Raw genomic sequence first — 16,856 nt, forward strand, 5'->3', positions numbered from 1 at the left:
CATTCTTTCCTCAACCCACTCCAGTCCCTCCACCATCTGAATATGGCTAGCCCTGTTAGAGCCACCAACTAACTCTTTGAGCCCAATCCAGTGGCCATTTCTCTTCACTTTACCTTCTTGAAATTCTTCATCTACGGGTTTCCATGTTATCACACTTGCCTAGTTTTCCTTCTTCAGCTTTGGCTACTGCTTCTCAGTGTCCTTTTCCTCCTCTCCTGCTTCACCTCTAAACACCAAAAGATCCAAAAGGTCTGTTCTAGCTAGCTCACATTTTCCACAGGTGACCTCTTCCAGGCCATGGTTTTCACTGTAAATATGCCAGCTACATGTTATGGCTCCCAGATTTGTCACTCTTCCTAGAACTCTGGGTCCTTACATCTAACTGCCTATTTGCCATGCCCATTTGGTATTAAACAGGCCTCCCTTATCCATCAGAGCAAAAATAAACTCTTGACCTCCCCACAACTTACCTATCAGTCTTCTTCATTGCAGTAAATTCCATAACCAACAATTCAATTGCGCAAAGCAAAAATTGAGAAGTCATCCTTGATCTTTCTTATTATTAATTCCAGAAGTCTCAACATTCTTAAATATCCCTTAAAAAAAAAAAACAAACCCAGGATTCTTTACTTCACTGCTATCCCTCTACTACTATCCAAACTACTGTGATAGTTTCCCTGGACGATAACAAAAGCATCCTGACTGGCCTGCTGCTTCCCCTCCCGCCTCCCAGACAACCCCTCCCCACTTAGCAGCTGGAGTGGTATTTTGGAACATGTAAATCAGATCACTTTACTCACCTGACTAAAACCTTCCAATGGTTTCCCATCTACACACCTTACCTTAGAGCTGCCGAATCCCTGCTCCCTGCCCGCTATGACCCAGCTCCGCCTTGCCTCACTCTCCAGGATCATCTAATGCCCATCCTGCTCCAGCCACATCAGGCTCCATGAATCCGTCCGCCACGCTTGCTTCTGTCTTTCAACTTTTCCTTGAGCTACTGCTTCACACTGAAAAGCTCTTCCCTTGTTCTTTGCTCAGCAGCCCCCTTGTAAATACTCCTTAAATGTCTCCTCCTCAAAGACCTTCACTGACTACCTCAGACTTCACACGATTTCATTCACTCACTGTCATAAATTAAACAGAATTCCTCTTAGAAACACAATACTAAGACACTACTGAATCCACAAACACCTTACGCACGCCTCACTGCCTCATGTCTAAAGAGATCCATATTTCCATCCTGACTGGTTTTCCTGAACACTTCACCAGGAAGTCATCTCACAAACCCATTGTTAATCCTCGCAATAGCACCTGCTATGTGCTGATATTTTTCATTATCTATCCTTTGTCTTTCTAACTGAAATACAAGCACTGTGGGCATATGAAGCTTGTTGGAGTTGTTCACCTCAGTATCCTCATAACCCAAAATAGTGCTTGAAACACAGTAGGGGTCAGGAAACACTGCATGAACGTGTCAGTGACCAGATTTACCAGTACTCATAAAAACCATAACTGTGTGATAAAGTGATAAGTGTGAATTCACCTATGCTTTTGAAACATTTTATTTTGAAGACATCAAACCACACTAGAAGTTCTGCTGAGTAAACATTCAGACTGAGGCAGACAGAGACACACAACAGAACTCGTTCCCACTACATAATAATCCTACGTAACTGAAGACAAGGCCAACAATGCCAATGTTTTGGAACGATCTTAAATATTACTTAAATTTGATGAAGACTGTGTTCTGATTTGAGCCAAGTGCCCTTCATCTTATAATATTCAGCTGTTGATGCAATTGGTACACCTTGTGCAATAAAGACGGGAAAGACCAAGACATGACCAGTGAGTGCTGCCCCGCCATGGAAAGCAGAGCGCAAGCGTGTGTGGTCATTCTTCTGCCATTTTCTTTCTGGGCTCACTCAGCATGCATCACTGCACAGGAAAGAGCATTTACCCAGAACCTCATGTCTCTCCTCCAAAAATATACACATTTGGAACACTGAACATTTCATTTCTCTGATAAATCATTCATATCCTTTTATCTACTATTTTTAAATGATTCTAAAAATACCTGGTGGTAGTAATCTTCAATTCTCATACATACTGAGAACAACAAACACAGTTACGTTTTGCCAAAATTTCTGTAAATGTTTTTAGAAAAACACAGCCATGACAGAAATTGTAATCACCAATGTTGAAATCAGATGAGGGGAGTAATCTCTTGAAGAGGCACATTGAGAATAACCTCTAGTTTTTCGAGGGTAAAATCACACACTAAGCCCACCAAATGGTTATAAATTAATCTCTTATATTAACTTCTTACTTCCCCATTTTCAAGGGGAAATTATTTAGAGTTTTATTTTTCCTGATATACTACTTCAGGCTCTGAATAATCACACTCCCTCCCGACACATAGGCATACACAAAAGCTCAGAAAAATCTTGTATCTCCCAAGGGGCTAATTAAAATGGATTCTGATTTCTATAAGGAATGAATGAGATCTTTGTTAACCTACTTTAACAGGACTCTAAATGACCCTGGATTTATCTTGCCCTAGTTTTCAAAATGTAACTGACCCAGAATAAAGTAAGCTTAGCCCCAAACTCCTGGCAAAAACAAAACCAAAGTTCCCAGAAGCCAGAACTCTATATATACAACCCAAGGAAAAAATTCTTTTTCTGCCTTAAAAAGACTAGATAGTACTGATACCACTGCTTGCAGAGCTCTTTGATTTTTCATTCAAGTGGAATATTATAAGATTATAAAGCTTTACAATATCAAGCAATTAATCTTCCGAGAAAACAGAGCAAAAAAGATCATCAGCAATTAATCTTCTGAGAAAAGAGAGCAAAAAAGATCATCAGCTACTATGATATGAGGAACTTCCTAGAAACTTTGTGTTGGGACAGTATAATTGCATTGATATGGAGGGAAGAACCATAATTTAATTATTTTCTCTGGGTGTAACAATCACCTAATGGAAAAAAAAAAAAAAAGGCCCCAGAGAGATGATTTGCTTTTATTCCTGACACCTGAGCAGCCTGAACTGGCTACTGCCTGATAAAGCATGTCCTCTCCTTACTCTTCATTCACCACTTCCATCAAATCCACACCGGGCACTTGGCTATAAGAGGGTAGAGATTCCACCCAGAAGCTTTTTATTAATCCCATTCCTCTTTCTCAGACTTTACACAGTTTCATTCACTCACCATCATAAAGTAAACAGAATTTCTCTTAGAAACCAATACTAAAACACCATTGGGCCCGCAAACACCATACGCACGCCTCACTCTAGAGCGAGCCATGTTTCCATCCGGTCTGGCTGATTTTCCTGAACACTGAACAATTCTTCAAATTCAGGTCACTTTATGTATTTTTAATGTTGGAGATGACCACTCATTCATTCATTCATGACCAACTTGAACAGTTGTTTACTGAGAGCCTAAAATATGTCAGAAACATCTTTGACAATAAAGACGCAGGAGTACCCTGCACACAGCACCTAGTACACACTTGGAGGAACTCAGAAGGCATATTCAAGCAGCCAATGTTCAAGGACGAGAAGGAACTCAAGGATTAAAAAAAAAAAAAAAAACACACCAGAGGGGCAGTTGGGTAGTTCAGTGGGTTGAGCGTCCGAGTTTTGGCTTCAGCTCTGGTCATGATCTCACAGGGTATGGGATCGAGCCCCAAGTTGGGCTCTGCATTGAGAGCACAGAGCCTGCTTGGGATTCAATCTCTCTCTGGCCTTCCCCTGCTCATGCATGCGCTCACGCACTCTCTCTCTCTCTGTCAAAAATAAATAAATAGGGGCACCTGGGTGGCTCAGTCGATTAAGCATCCAACTTTGCCTCAGGTCACGATATCATGGTTCTTGGGTTCGAGCCCCGTGTCAGGTTCTGTGCTGACAGCTCAGAGCCTGGAGCCTGAAGCCTGCTTCAGATTCTGTGTCTCCCTCTCTCTCTGCCTGTCCCATGCTCATGCTCTTTCTCTGTCTCTTTCAAAATTAATTAATTAAAAACAATTACAAGAGGTTCAGGAAGAAGATAACTAACTCCAGGGAAGTTCTGACCAAAATGTTTGATTTTTACAGTGAAATGGAATAGATAACTCACCTTGCAAATAATATTATATGGAATACACTCTCATTCTTCACCTCCCTATAACTGAAACGGGAAAAGATACTCTAGACAGCATACTCAGTCGCATTGTGGTTGAATTTTGTGTTGGATACCAAAATCAGGAGCAGGCCCCTGTATAGTTAAGGACTTCAACTCATTTCACAAGAATGATGAAATCTGCACCCTGGGTGACTCTCTTCCACGTGACAGCAGCAAGCAGACGGACAGTGCACCGCAGCCTTCTTGAAGGTGCTCAGTCTACTCACATCTCTGTCCCCTTAACAACAAGCCCACGACACGAGGTCGGCATTCAGTGTTTACTGAGCAGATGAATAAAATGAAACATTACATCCCATTATTATGCTCGCCATCTAGTCCACTGAATATGAATAATGTCTGAAAAGATCACAAAAATGAAAGCCTCCCTTAGATGGATATTCAGTAAATAATGAATAAACTTCAATGGAGTAATAACCTAACTACAGGGACCCATGTCACACTATCAAGCCCTACACCAAGGAATGTCTATCCGGGAGGCATACAGGGTTTTTTATAATCTTTTAAAATACATCATCCGGAAGATCATGCTAAATAAAACATATGAGCATTGTTTGAAATGACACAGTGAATGGGCTGAACACGGTTTCATACGGGTTCCACAGATGGTTAACCATTCACCAGGGTTTTAGCAGAACTGCATGAAAGTTAACTCCCGTGTGGTGGCAAAGGTAACAGAATACACACTCCTTCCTAGTTCTTTGTCTAATTAATCATAACATTCTGCATTCAAATGCCATTTTCCTAAAGCATTGGTCTACCTTGTTTCCAAAAGCAAAGTAATTTGCCCTTGTTACATAAATTTATCATGCCCTCTTATGGTCCACAAATTATTATATTTACATGACATAAGGAAATAACTGAAATCTGAAACATATAAAGAAAATATCCAAAATAGTTCAAGATTATCATAGCTGCGGCTTGAAATATCACAAGGCGAGTCATCCCAAACGGGCAATCCACTCATGATTCATTTGACTTTCAACACTCTACCTTGTGTTGTGCTTTCAATCTCTCCATGACATGAAGTTCTCAAGAGTTTCTTTGTAAACGGGATATTATATCTACAACAAGTTACTGCAAGCACATCGATACGCGGCCTTATTATCTGATGGTATCAAATACTTAATGAAAACACACTAAATAAAAAGAGAGTTAATTACGTGGACATGTTAGCTGCTGCCCCTATCACCCCATCAGCCCAGCTTCTAGACCCCGAAGCCTCTCTCTTATTCTCCATCTTCAGTGGTTTCAGAACCCTGCTGAGTGTCTCACCTCGGCAGTGTGCACACCTGTTCCATACTTTCACACTCACTGTTCAACTCTAATCCAGACAAACATTACCCAACACCCAGATGTTTGCAAACCTTTCTAACTGGTTTCTCCAACTCCACTTTCTGGCTCCTTTCAAGTCTTCCCACACCCCAAGCGAGACTGATCTCCTAAAGTACATTTTGACTTCCAACCATGTAATCTTACTCTCAAAACTTGATAGATACCCACTGCCTAAAAGGCAAAAGCCCCAAACTTCTTGGGTTTGAATTCGGCCTCCTTGGGGAACTTAATCTCAAAAATACTACTGAAGAAATTCCAACTTTGGTCTCAAATTAAATTGAATGGCAAAGCAAGTCCTTCCAACTTGAAAATTCTGTGATACTCATCCAACTTTACCCCTTACTGCTTCCATAATCATATCTAGCCAATACTACAAACAATTATTCCCTGAACACAACTTTCCCGTCTGAAGAGCTTGGCACAGGTGCTATTTCCTACAAAATATGTATTTAGTATTTTCTTAGGATAAGAGGAAAGGAAGCACCTGTTATTTTGCCAGATAAGAAAACCAGTGGAAAGATTTCAAGAGATTTTCTAACAGATGTCTTGGTAAAGCAAATAATTTTTAAAGATAGCCATTTATTATTATTTTCATGGCCTGAACTTTCATATATCACTTTATTTAAAATATGGAAAATGCAAAATGCTTATTGATTTATGATGTGGTTTCATCTTAGCTTGGGCAAACCATGCAGTATTTAATACATAGTAGCAAAATATTTACTATTGAACTTGAAAAGATGTGAGTCCTTTGTGTGCAATCTTTCATTTATGCATGTGAGAGGGTTGTCTTTTTTTTTAATGTTTTTACATTGTAGTACTTGTTTTGCTTGTTGGTGGTGTTTGCTTATTTAATACATTCCGTCAAGGACAGAAAAAAAAGACAAAAATAAATAAATAAATAAATAATAAAATATAGACCATCCACAGTTGTACAAAATGCACTAACCTAAAATAAAGTCCATTTTACATTAATCTGCTCAAATTGACATTCACAAATGCCATATCTTTCCATTCCCAACAATCCATTTCAACACTATGCTCCTCACTAGACTAAGAGATAAGTATCTCCTACAAAAAGGGCCTTCATAAGGACATTTACTCAAAGATCACACAAAAGATGAACCAAAAGAAAGATGAATGGCTTGTTTGTTGTTCTGCTCGAAGAAGTTCAGCGAAGCCCTGCTAATTTCCCAGGCCTGACTTCTTGTAAGCTCTGCGCACGTGTGAGATCTGTTTTCATAGCATATCTACAATCAGTTACTACATTTCAACACAGACATCTGAATTTTTTCTTGAGTCTCTCATTCTAAGTCAGGGTGAGATACAATTGTCTCATCTGAGATACATTTGGCTAAAATAAAGTAACCATTATAAACTAAATAGCTCTCTGTCTCTAAAAATAGTTCTGAACCTAAAAAGAAAAAAACTTCCTAATGAGCAGTGACCCTGAGTTTCTCATATTACATAAAATCTCTTTTCTCATATTACTCTGAGGATCATTACGCACACATGAATTTTGTGAAATACAAGTCTAATAACATAATGTACAAAGCCAAATACCTTTCAGACTATTCTCAATAGCCTGCCATTCAGTCATAGTTAACCAAGGTAATAATACCATCAATTTTTTTTGTCTAAACAGCTAACAATCTCACTATGAAACCAACGTTATCTTTAGAAATATATAAAAGTTCCTTTTTCCCTCCCTCCCCTCCTTTCTTCCTTACTCTTCCTTCCTTCCTTCCTCTCTCTCCCTTCCTTCCTTCCTTCCTTCCTTTCTTTCTTTCTTTCTTTCTTTCTTTCTTTCTTTCTTTCTCTTTCTTTCTTTCTGCAACTCAGACTAAAAGAACTATAAATGTGCTAATAATAACATAGGACTCAACCTTGAGAAATCTATTCATTTGACAGTTAAGCCTTCATTCCATAGTCATGGAAACCTCTTGGTTGATATCCCTGAGTGTACCTGGCTAACATGAACAGCCCTTTGCCCAGTATAAATCTGATTACATTACAGTATTGGCTTTCCTCTTCTCCCCCTAAAGAGCAATGCATCCAGCACCACATTCCCCTAAATGGGTCCATAAAGAAAAATCATTCACACTGGCAGTGCATGTATATTACATTCCCATTGCCAAATAGCCCATATTTATCTCTTATTATAAAGCAGACTTTAGTAGCTTAATATAATTCAAAACATGCTATGAGGAACCACTTATTTCTTAGTAATGTGCTAATTATTTTGAGCTACTTGTGAACCTGAGATTGTTAACGTTACTTGAAGATGTCCTTCCATAGTCTGGATGTATACATTTGCCAAGGATTAACTAGAATAAGGTTAAGATTTAAGTAGATTTTCTAAAGAGAGTGTTAGGGAAATCCTTCTTTCAAATGTGTCTACGTGTGTTGACATGGTTCAGTGGAAAGAAAGGGATCCTCCAGGGCCAAAGCCCAGCTCTGCTGCTGGCTAGCTGTGTGACCCTGGGAAAGTAATTCCACCTTCCAGAGCCACAGCGATCTTCCCGGTACCTTGAAGATAAGAGTATCCACCTCCCCATGTGGTTGTGAGGAGTGAATGAGATCATGTGCACAAGAGTGCCGTGTATGCTACAGCCTGTGACATACAAGTCTTGGAGCGCATCGCAGTGGGGATGAAAACATTATGAAATAATTATAATACTGCAGGTGCTAAAATAAGTACAATGGGAGAACAGAGGAGGAAGTGTGCATCTCAGCCAAAGAGAGAGCAGGGCGCAGGAGGAGGCTGAGTCCGGCTGACTTTGGGACGGATGAGGGATCGATGAGGGATAGGTGAGCTGGACTTCTCCCAGCAGGAAGAGGACAAGGGGGTTTGCCAGGGGACAGCCTGAACCAAAGAACACAGGCAGGGGGAGCTGACCTTCGGCAGTCGTACTGCCGGAGCACAAGGTGCTCATGGGGGATGAGGGCAGAGAAAGGAGCACCAGACAGAAGAGCCTGTGAGCCACACCAAGAAGTCTAGACTATCCCACATGTGATGGGAAGCCACTGAATAGAAAAATGTCAGAACAAAAACAAAAACAGTAAAAACCAGACTCTGGTTTACAAGTGTTTTCTATTTCTACTCTAGCTGTGTGCTCACAGACAAGAAGCCTTTGGGGACAAAGATTTTGATATAAAAAGAAGCTACCGGGGCACCTGCAGGGCTAATCGATTAAGCATCCAAGTCTTGATCTCAGCTCAGGGCATGATGTCACTTGTGAGTTCAAGTCCCATGGTGGGCTCTGCACTGACACAGAGCCTGCCTGGGATTCTGTGTCTCCCTTTCTCAGCCTCTCCCTCCCTCTCTCTCTCTCTCAAAATAGATAAATAAACTTTTAAAATAAAAAAATAAGAAAATAAAAAATAAAAAGAAGTTACAACACCTTTACTAAACTCCTACTCTGCGTCAGGTACTGAGCTAGGCCCTTTGCCTGCATTATTGTTCATCTTCAAAACACAGACGTAACATAGGCATCGCCATCCATATCTTAAGTATGAGGAAACTGAGACTCAAAAAAGATACAGTCCTTGGCCCAAGTTCAAAGAACGAGTAAGTACCAGAGCTAGCAACAGAAATTAGATTTATGTGACTATTGATGCACTATCTTCCTGATGTTTCAGGTTATAGGAGTTACTACCCACATGCAACCAAAACTTCAGAGAAAAACAAGAACATCAGGGCTTTTTTTTTTTCATTTAAATGAATTTTAAAAATTTAATTTAATTTAACTTAAAATTCCAGAAAAGTTAACATACAGTGTCATTTAGTTTCAGGTGTACAATATAAGTGATTCAATAGTTCTGGATATCAGCCTGTGCTCATCCAAGTACACTATTTAACCCCCATCACCTATTTTACCCAATCCCCCACTTATTCCAGCTATTTATGGATATTATATGACACTATAAAAAACAAACTGAAAAATTATTCTTACCTCAAGTACTACCTCAACCATATTATGTTTCTTAGCCTCCACAAATTGCATTTGTTTTTAAGAGCCTGATACATACAGGTATAGTCTAGTGCAATAGGTATTTGACCCCCAAATCAAGAAGCTAATCATTCAAATCATGTTTTTTTTATTAAAAAGAAAATACCAGAAGGAAAGTCATTTCGGGAGTCACAAATGACTCAAACAGAAGTAATGCACAGCATGGCAGCTGTAGCTAATAATACTAAGAGAGGGGTACCTGGGAGGCTCAGTTGGTTGAGCGTCAGACTTCGGTTCAGGTCATGATCTCACAGTCTGTAGTTTAAGCCCCATGTCGGGCTCTCTGCTGAAGGCTTGGAGACTGAAGCCTGTTTCATATTCTGTGTCTCCCCCCACCTCCCCCTCTTCCCCCACTCACTCTGTCTCTCTCTCTCAAAAATGAATAAACATTAAAATTTTTTGATAAAAAATAAAGTACAAAATAAAAATAAATGACTCAAAATCTGTGGCTTCTAAGTAACATTCTAAGCATTTTGTATAATGTTCTACATAATCTTCAAGATTACTTTAAAATAACATAGTCTTATAAATATTTTCAGAGGCTTGCCATAGCTTTATTTCTTCTACACTAGCTAACTTTACTCACTCAGCTCCAAGATTTGTTTTATCAACAAGGGTGAAAAGTCTAATGAATTTTCAAAGTACAAAACAAATATTGCCAAACTCCACAAGAAGCACTAAAAAAATGCAGACAGTACTGAGTCTGCATAAATTCATGATTCATATGACTGAAAGGTCATTCACTTATAATACTACTACTATTCTATTTGAATAAAATAAGGATGTACATTTAAAGAGGCCATGCAAAAAAGATGCAAAATGAGTGCAAACAATATGGTTAACTATTTTCACGACAAATGAAATACACTCAGTGAGAAATCAAGAAAGCCATTCCTTCCAGGTATTTCTTACTTTCTTGGAGAGCTGAGGTAGCAATAAAGACATTTACACAGACCGAAAGGTTCTACAATTGGAAAAATACTGGAGAAAGACGGAAGGCAGTATTGGGGACCAGATGAGGGTAAGGTTTCCACAGTTGCTATGGGTTTTACCCCACCCAACCTTAAATACCTTGCAGTGTAATATGGCGACCATCGATGCCCAAGGAAGCCTGTTCATCCTCGGTGGGAAGCACAGGACTAGACGCCATCCTTTGACTCAATGGAGGTTATATCATGTCCATCTCAGTTAAAGCAGTGAACTAGAAGGAAAAGGGATAAATGCTCATTAGTGACTCTGCCACTCCACACCTCTAATACGCATGCGCCACCAGAAGGCAACAGCAAACGAAAACCGCCCTTCCAAAGAAGCAGTTTTCTAGTGAGGGCTTCCTTGGTTCATGGGGAACAAAGTGACTACGCCTTCTCGTTCTGAATCATAATCAAGATTTTGCCCTGTGACCTATTCGAGTGGCTGGCAGGCTCCCAAAGAGCTAGCAGGGTGGCTGCTACACCAGTGGTGAGAAGGAAAGCTACCCAGATTCCAGAATTTGCTTAGGGGACGTGAAGTTGACACAAACTGACATCTTAGGTATCTGAGTGTACTTTATTGTTAACTTGAACCGGCAAGAATTTTCTTTGTAACTGTTTCTTTACGTAGTTCCTTTTCTGCTTCCATAAATGTTGCCATTTACTGGAAACAATAACAACTGAGCTTGCAAAGTGAAACCAAAAAAAAAAAAAAAAAAAAAAGGAAAGAAAGGAAAAAAAACTATTATTTCCCCCAAGCACTAACTTTTCCACACGTTTCTTTCTCTGTATCTACTCTGACTCTTAAAGAATCCTTCCAGTAAGAGGATTCTAACTGTGCAACTCTTTATTGCTTCAAGTATGTATATGCCACATTAGTATCTTGGGGCCTGAAAAACTTGACTTTTCCCATACGGATGAAGACTTTCTTATCAAAATAAACCAAACTAAATACATAAAAATATAAAATGTACTTGGGAATAGATAAGAGAATGGGTAAATACAAAGATACCTGATGAAGCAAGTATAGCAAAACATTAGTGGTAGGATCTGTGCATTCAGCATATTAAGGATGTTCACTGTAAAATCCTTTACCTTTCCTGTATATTAGACTCTTTATAGTAAAATATTGGGAAGGAAACAATTGGAAATAAATATGCCTGAGGCCAACAGCTAGATACAATCAATCATATTCAACAAATCATTTTATACAAAGAATAAAAATGACTTGATTTTGAAAAATCGGTCAGTTATGGGCACCTGGGTGGCTCAATCAGTTAAGCGTCTGACTTCAGCTCAGGTCATGTTCTCGCACTTGAGGGTTCGAGCCCCACATCAGGCTCTGTGCTGATAGCTGGGAGCCTGGAGCCTGCTTCAGATTCTGTGTCTCGCTGACTCCCTGCTCCTCCCCTGTACTCTCTCTCTCTCAAAAAATAAATAAACATTAAAAAAAATTTTTTTAAGAAAAATCAGTCAGTTAATGCAAGAGTCAGTGTTGAAAAATCTTTTGGCTCTAGAGCAAGGAGGTTGTGACATCGGTGGCTTCCAGAAGTTTGCAGCTCAAGATAGGATGATGGAGGTTGTTTAGGAAGAAGGTCCCCAGTAAGAGCAACACTGATGACACCATCAAGGACCTTCAGCTAATCACAGCCCAAAATGGCACCCATTGGAACAAGACCTGAAGAAGTGGTACACAATTTTTAAGGACCACCTGTCTCTGGGGAATATGAAATCCACGGTAGGATGAACCTGGAGGTTTATTGCCAATAGAGCACAATTCCTTCCCCCGTCCTGCCCTCCCCTCTCTCCCATCCTCACTCTCACATTGGTATGGACACTTGTTTTTAAAAACTCAAGTTAAAGGAGCCTGAGTGGCTCAGCTCGTTAGATGTCCAACCTCGGCTCAGGTCACAATTTCACGGTTTGTGAGTTTGACCCCCACATCAGGTTCTATGCTGACAGTCGAGAGCCTGAAGCCTGCTTTGTATTCTGTGTCTCCCTCTCTCTGCCCCTCCCCCACTCGCATTCTGTCTCTTTGGCTCTCAAAAATAAGTAAACATTAATAAATATTTAAAAACTCATGTTAATAGAGGCACCCGGGTGGCTCAATCGGTTAAGGGTCTGACTCTTAATTTCAGCTCAGGTCATGGTCTCACAGTTCATGGGTTGGAGCCAGGTGCTGGGCTCGGCACTGACAATGCAGAACCTGCTTGGGATTTTCTCTCCTTGTCCCTTCGGCACTTATGCACACACACGCTCTCGCTCTCTCTCTCTCTCTCTCTAAATAAATAAATAAATAAATTTAAAAACTTAAAAAAATTTTAATAAAATCTTAGAAATTGCAAAAAAAAAAAAAAAAAAACCACCACCGAACGATTTTCAATCCCGTCTTCCCCACTCCTGTTTATCATCCAAAACTCCTTTATTATCTCTCCCATGGATCACTGTCCCTAAAGATTTTACCTACCAAATAAACTATGCTTGGGAATTAAGAATTCATTTGTTTTACCCTGGGAATTAAGATGAATCAGAGACCGCCTGAGTTAACAGCGTTACACTTAGCTGATATGCTCCTAACCAAAATTAAAAGCTGTTTGTCAGCTCAAGTGAGCCGGTGCAGCCTGACGATTGATGAAGGTACCAACGTTCTCAGGTTTTGATGTAACAAGACCCCCACCCCCACCCCTTCCCACTCCCAGGGGCTCCTGAACCCCAAGCACTGCTTCATGATGATGGGAGAAAAACTGATTTCCAGAATGAATTTCCTAAGGGCATCCACGATTCCACACCATGACTATTTTTTAAAGGGGAGGATAGTAATAATAGTAGCAGACATTTATATAGCACTTACTATATACAGGCACTGTTCTAAGCACTTTGCACAGACAACCTCATTTCATCTATAACAACTGCAAGGTTGGGGGCTCTAATTATCCTCATATTTGAAAAACCAAAACAAAATGTCGCACACAGCCGTCTACGGACACATAGGTAATAAATGATGGAACGAAGATTTGAATCCAGGTGGTCTGGCTTCAGAGCCTACGCTCTTCACCAATGCATTTGGCTATCTCACAGAGTTGGCTAAAACTGCCGTATTTTGTTTATTCTTTCTTTCAAGCATTTACTCAACAACTGTTTATATGTGCTAGCTCCTGCTCTCAAGGAATTCAGTCTTCTAGGGATGACAAATGAACAAAATACTGAGCGAGATCCTCTAAGAAATGTATGTAGAAGGTCTGTACAAGCCAAAGAGAAGACACTCGAAGCCAAAGACAGATGTGACTGTCAGGAGGGCACTTAATATATATTTTTTAAAGAGAGCAGTTGAGAAACTGAAGCTCTTTTTTTTTTAATTTTTTAAAATGTTTTTTTTATTTATTTTTGAGAGACAGAGAGAGACAGCATGAGCAGGGGAGGGTCAGAGAGAGGGAGAGACAGAGAATCTGAAGCAGGCTCCAGGCTCTGAGCTAGCTGTCAGTACAGAGCCTGATGCGGGGCTCGAACCCACGAATCATGAGATCATGACCTGAGCTGAAGTTGGACACTTAACCCAACTGAGCCACCCAGGTGCCCCCAGAAGTGCACTTATTACAAAACAGCATTTCACTCCAAATGGTCCCATTAACACGATTTGAAGAATACCTTGAGGTTTTTTTTTTAATAGTTTATTGTCAAATTGGTTTCCATACAACACCCAGTGCTCTTCCCCACAAGTGCCCTCCTCCATCACCACCACCTCTTTTCCCCCCTCCCCCTTCCCCTTCAACCCTCAGTTCGTTTTCAGTATTCAATAGGCTCTCAAGTTTTGCGTCCCTCTCTCTCCCCAACTCTGTTTCCCTCTTTCCCTCCCCCTGGTCCTCCATTAGGTTTCCCCTGTTCTCCTGTTAGACCTATGAGTGCAAACATATGGTATCTGTCCTTCTCTGCCTGGCTTATTTCGCTTTGCATGACACCCTCGAGGTCCATCCAAGGAATACCTTGAGTTTAATAAGAATTGTCACTGTCATTCACTATCAATCAAATATAAGGTATTAAAAGAAGGGGAAAGAGGAGCACCTCGATAGCTCAGCCAGTTAAGCTGCCAACATTGGCTCAAGTCATGATCTCATGGTCCGTGGGTTCGAGCCCCACATAGGGCTCTGTGCTGACAGCCCAGAGACTGGAGCCTGCTTTGGATTCTGTGTCTCCCCCTCTCTCTGTCCCTCCCTTACTTACGCTCTGTGTGTGTGTGTGTGTCTCTCTCTCTCTCTCTTTCTCTCTCTCAAAAAATAAATAAAACATAATTAAAAAATAAATTAAAGAAATAAAAGGGAAAAGAATGTAAAATAAAAACAGAATTGAGGACAAATTGCTAACCAGAGAATCAAAGTTCCTGTGCCAGACTGGTATGTGAGACTCACTATATTACATATTAAAGTTGAAGGAAAAAAACTGTTAATAAAAAAAAGTCTAACCCTTAAAATAACTACAGTTGTCCCTTGAACAACACAGGTTTGCAAGTCCACTTACACAAATATGTTTACAGTGCAGTACTGAAAATACATTTTCTCTTCTTTATATATTTTTTAACATTTCCTTTTCTCTGGCTTACTTTATTATAAGAATATAGTATATACTAATATAACATACAGAATACGTGTTAACCAACTGGTTATGTTGTCAGTGAGGCTTCCAATCAACAGCAGGGGATTAGTAGTTAAGTTTGGGGAAAGTTGGGGTGCCTGGTGGCTCAGTCAGTTAAGTGTCCAAATTCAACTCAGGTCATGATCTCGCAGTCTGTGGGTTGGAGCCCCGCATTGGGCTCTGTGCTGAGTGCTCAGAGCCTGGAGCCTGCTTCGGATTCTGTGTCTCCCTCTCTCTCTCTCTGCCCCTCCCCCACTCAGTCTCTGTCTCTCTTTTCCTCAAAATAAAATAAAGACATAAAAAAAATTTTTTTAAGTTTGGGGAAAGTCAAAAGATATACATGTATTTTCAACTGCGGGGGCGGGGGACTCAGCATCCTTAACCCCCATCTTGTTCAAGTGTTAACTGTATTTGCCTGAGAGGTTTCTATTTTTAACAGGATAAATTTATCACCAAATAAAGTCAAATAAGTATAATAATTTTTTACTTACTGAAAAATTTCTCAGAGCTTTTAAAATATATCCATCAAAAGTAAAACCAGGGGCTCCTGGGTGGCTCAGTCAGTTAAGCCTCCAACTTTGGCTGAGGTCATGATCTCACAGTTTGTGGGTTCAAGCCTCACATCAGGCTCTGTGCTGACAGCTCGGATCTGTATTTCCCTCTCTCTGCCCCTGCCACACTTGTTCTCTCTCTCTCTCTAAAAAAAACAAAAAACAAAAAACCTTTTTTAAAAAAGTAAAACCAAACTTTAAAGACTAAGTTAGAAGTGGTAGATTATTAACCCCAAAACTGTCTTATACAACTACTTCTCAAAACATGCTACAGAAGTCACAAGGACCTGATGGAAGATGAATCCTGATGACATTTCCAACACAATGGTTTTGGTGAGAAACGGCAGACATCTCCAGGGAGGAATTTACTTGCTAAAGAAGGCCCATGATAAACTGGAACAAAGAAGAAAAGAAACACTTTGAGAGCTTTCTCATGACCTGAATTGAGAAGCTAGAAAGGGTATGAAAAACTAAGGCAGTGGGGCGCCTGGGCGGCTCAGTCAGTTGAGTGTCTGGCTTCAGCTCAGGTCATGATCTCACGGTTCGTGGGTTCCAGCCCTGCGTCAGGCTCTGTGCTGACAGCTAGCTCAGAGCCTGGAGTCTGCTTCCAGTTCTGTGTCTCCCTCTCTCTCTGACCCTCCCCTGCTAGTGCTATTTCTCTCTGTCTCTCAAAAAAAAAAAAAAATTAAAAAAAAAATGGAAGGCAGAGAAAGGAAAGGCATGGCCATGGGTTCCCAGAACTCTACCAGCACAGGTGCCCTCACAGCTTCTAGGTGCAGGTGGAATCAGCATAGAAGAGCTCTTCCCAGGGGCTCCCCAGGGCTTTACTTTTCCTTTTCAAAAAACCGTTACACACAGTTATATGACAAAGCCAGGGATTGAACGAAAATAATGGACCATCTCTAGGCATACAACCAAAGACCGGGTAAAGAATTAAGGCACTGGGGCACCTGGGTGGCTCAGTCGGTTAAGCGGCCGGCTTCAGCTCAGGTCATGATCTCACGGTTCGTGGGTTTGAGCTCCGCATCGGACTCTGTGCTGACAGCTAGCTCAGAGCCTGGAGCTTGCTTCGGATTCTGTGTCTCCCTCTCTCTCTGACCCTCCCCTGCTCATGCTGTCTCTCTCTGTCTCTCAAAAATAAATAAAAGACATAAAAAAATATTAAAAAAAAAAGAATTA

The 16,856-nt window shown here is 40.5% G+C and overlaps 1 protein-coding gene across 1 annotated transcript in view; it reads right to left on the minus strand.

The window, feature by feature from the left end:
* LOC115302590 (nesprin-2-like) overlaps positions 1-16,856 on the minus strand; it is a 93,599-nt gene that overhangs the window by 25,994 nt on the left and 50,749 nt on the right. Inside the window, exon 2 of the mRNA XM_029952528.1 lies at positions 10,604-10,733. Within this exon, the coding sequence (XP_029808388.1) occupies positions 10,604-10,682 (79 nt within the window). The 5' untranslated portion in view covers positions 10,683-10,733. The remainder of the gene's footprint in view (positions 1-10,603; positions 10,734-16,856) is intronic.

The sequence above is a fragment of the Suricata suricatta genome, chromosome 9 (genome assembly GCF_006229205.1).
Source record: "Suricata suricatta isolate VVHF042 chromosome 9, meerkat_22Aug2017_6uvM2_HiC, whole genome shotgun sequence".
In the NCBI taxonomy this organism is placed as follows: Eukaryota; Metazoa; Chordata; class Mammalia; order Carnivora; family Herpestidae; genus Suricata; species Suricata suricatta.